The sequence below is a fragment of the Chaetomium globosum genome, genomic scaffold (assembly GCF_000143365.1).
Source record: "Chaetomium globosum CBS 148.51 scaffold_4 genomic scaffold, whole genome shotgun sequence".
Taxonomy (NCBI): Eukaryota; Fungi; Ascomycota; class Sordariomycetes; order Sordariales; family Chaetomiaceae; genus Chaetomium; species Chaetomium globosum.
In genome coordinates this window covers 3,469,098-3,471,481 of record NT_165979.1, presented here as the reverse complement: position 1 = coordinate 3,471,481, position 2,384 = coordinate 3,469,098, and the positions used below count along the sequence as shown (strand labels likewise).

The 2,384-nt window shown below is 61.4% G+C and overlaps 1 protein-coding gene across 1 annotated transcript; it reads right to left on the bottom strand.

Moving 5' to 3' along the window:
- Window positions 1-300: 300 nt before the first annotated feature.
- Window positions 301-2,100, bottom strand: CHGG_04842 (uncharacterized protein; the record flags this gene model as incomplete). The annotated part of the gene is made up of 4 exons (XM_001224055.1): window positions 301-749; window positions 812-1,657; window positions 1,743-2,009; window positions 2,064-2,100. The coding sequence occupies 4 exons, from the start codon at window positions 2,098-2,100 to the stop codon at window positions 301-303; spliced, it is 1,599 nt and encodes a 532-aa protein (XP_001224056.1).
- Window positions 2,101-2,384: the final 284 nt, after the last annotated feature.

The following is a 2,384-nucleotide window of genomic DNA, read 5'->3' as shown; positions in this document are numbered from 1 at the left end:
GCCCCCGGCCATTTCGGAGACCCCCCCCAACGGCCGCCCCTCCTCCCCCCCCAACAACCCCCTGACGATGGCCCACCCCTGCCCCACCATAGCTTGATAGACAACTCCTCCCCGGGGCCGCCGCCTCCCCCCCAACCGCATGCCAGATCTCCTCCCTAAAATTGCACCTCCGCGCCGCCGCCTCCGACGCCGACGCGGAGCGCGTACGCCTGCTGCTGGTGCCGGGCGTGGTCGTGCAGGGCGTCGTACGAAAACGCCGGGCGGAGGGGCGGGCGCCGGTGGTAGCCACCGCCTCCCTGTTCATAACCCCGCGCGCTCCCGGCATCGCTCCTCGCGCCGCTGCCGTCGCCACTGTAGGAGTACGGGGACGTGGCCCACCCGGCTTGCCGGACTGCTGCTGCCGGTGTCGTACATGTTCTCGTCGAGCGAGGCGTGGCGGGTGCGGTAGCCGTGGATGGAGGAGGGGTCAGATGCGTACAGGCCGCTTCCGCTGCGGCTGCCGCGGCCGCGGTTAAAGGTGGAGGGTTCTTTGGGCGACTCGTTCCGGTCGGCGGACAAGTCCCCCGGCGGGGGGTAGGTGGTTGGGCGGGAATCGGATTCCCATGTGGGGAGACCGTCGATGGGGGATTGGCCGCCGCCGCTGTTTATCCTGGGCCGGCCGCCCTGGCCGTAGTTTTCTGCGAGGCTTGGGTTGATGCCGGTTACGGCCCATGCGAAGACGGCCACGTCACGTATGGAGCGCATGAGTTCTGTAGTCGATGATTAGCAAGATATTTCGCGGCTAGATATGGGATGGGGAGGGGGGACATACGATCAAGTGGTGGCCCGCCGGCTGCCTTGACGCATTCTCGTAGCGGCATGTATTGTGGTAGGAGCGGCGGGCGGAATGTGTAGAGCAGGTCCGGGGAGATATAGGGCTCGATGGGATGCTGGCCCCACGGTGCCGCGAAGAGGCCGTTCTCAAAGTTCAAGGCGGCCGGTGTCACTGGGGGTTGTGGGTCGGGAATGGGAGGCCGCGCTCTCCGCAGGACTACGACAAGTCCATCTGATGTGCACGAGACGACGGCCTCTAACTCAAATGTCTGGGGTGATTGTCGACGAGACCTTGGCCCATGGGCATCGCTCATAGCATCGTCATCCCCACCCCGTGTCCGGAAATTTGACCCCTCGTCGATGTCCATGCAACTGTTCCTGTTCCTCAGGCCTAGGTCCTTAACGTCAACCTCGCTCGCGTTGGAGCTACTCCTGTCGTCGGCTCCGTCCTCCATTTCATCAACATCCTCTTCATTGGCTGGGTCGTTAGGGTCGATTCGCGGGTCCTTGTACCAGAATCGGAGGTAGGCGATCGACTCGTTTGCTTTGGCGCTCTCCAAGCACTTTTCGGCCTCGTCGAGACAATTCGGCTGAATGCACTCGTAGAAGGGTTTCTCGAGAAGCTCATCCGAGCGTATCCCTAGTATTTGAGCAACGGCGTCCGTCGCGTACATGATGGTTAGGTTTCTAGTAAAGCGGTTAAGGATGAGGGCAGCCCGCGGTTCCCGCTCCATCGGGAGGCATCTTAAATTTTGGGGCGATAGGTGCTCAAGCGTGTGGTATCGGGGGTCTCTCGGTGAGCTAGAAAATATCCGCCTGATTTGAGGTGCGTCCCTCGCTCGCCCTGAGGGTACATGTTAGCGGTGAGCAGAGATGCGAGCCACAAGTTCGGTGCATACTCTCGCTCCTTTCCCCCCTAAAGTATATACTTGTCGAAGCGACCAAGACATTGTGAACAACGGTAAAACAACATTCACAGCTCATCCACTGGCCGTTCTTCGCAACGATGCGTGCATAGTGCAAGACGGCCGCCTTGTCTAGCAGGACGCCTCGGCTGTGGATGGAACGAGCAAATGGGACCTCCTCGGGGTGGAAATACTCAAAGGCAGACTTGCCCCGGACCTCGTCCGGCTGGTAGCCTAGGATGTCGAAGATGGAGTCGGAGGCGAAGAGGATGTTGGCATCGGGGGTAAGGTCTAGAGTGCACTAGAGTCAGCCCGGGCCGGGAAACGCGGTCTGCTTTGACCTACTGTGGATGGTCATGAACGTCTGGTCTCGGGGGTCCATGAGGGGCTGACTATGGCGGGCCGCTCCGACGAGCTGGCCTGGCGTGTAAAGGTGTGGTTACAAGATGATCTCCATGCGTCGGTAGAAGAAGGGTGGTAGTATCGGGCAAGGGAGGCTAGTCTCAAAAGGAGGCGCCGAGCCAGGCACAAAACAGGGCGTCGCGCAGTGTAAGTGTAAGTCGTGGGCGTTCCAGGGGCTGGCGGTACGAGACGACAAATCGGGCGCGTGGTTCCTGGATTCCTGTGGCCGGGAACGACGAGGCCGAGGGGGTCACAAAGGGGAAT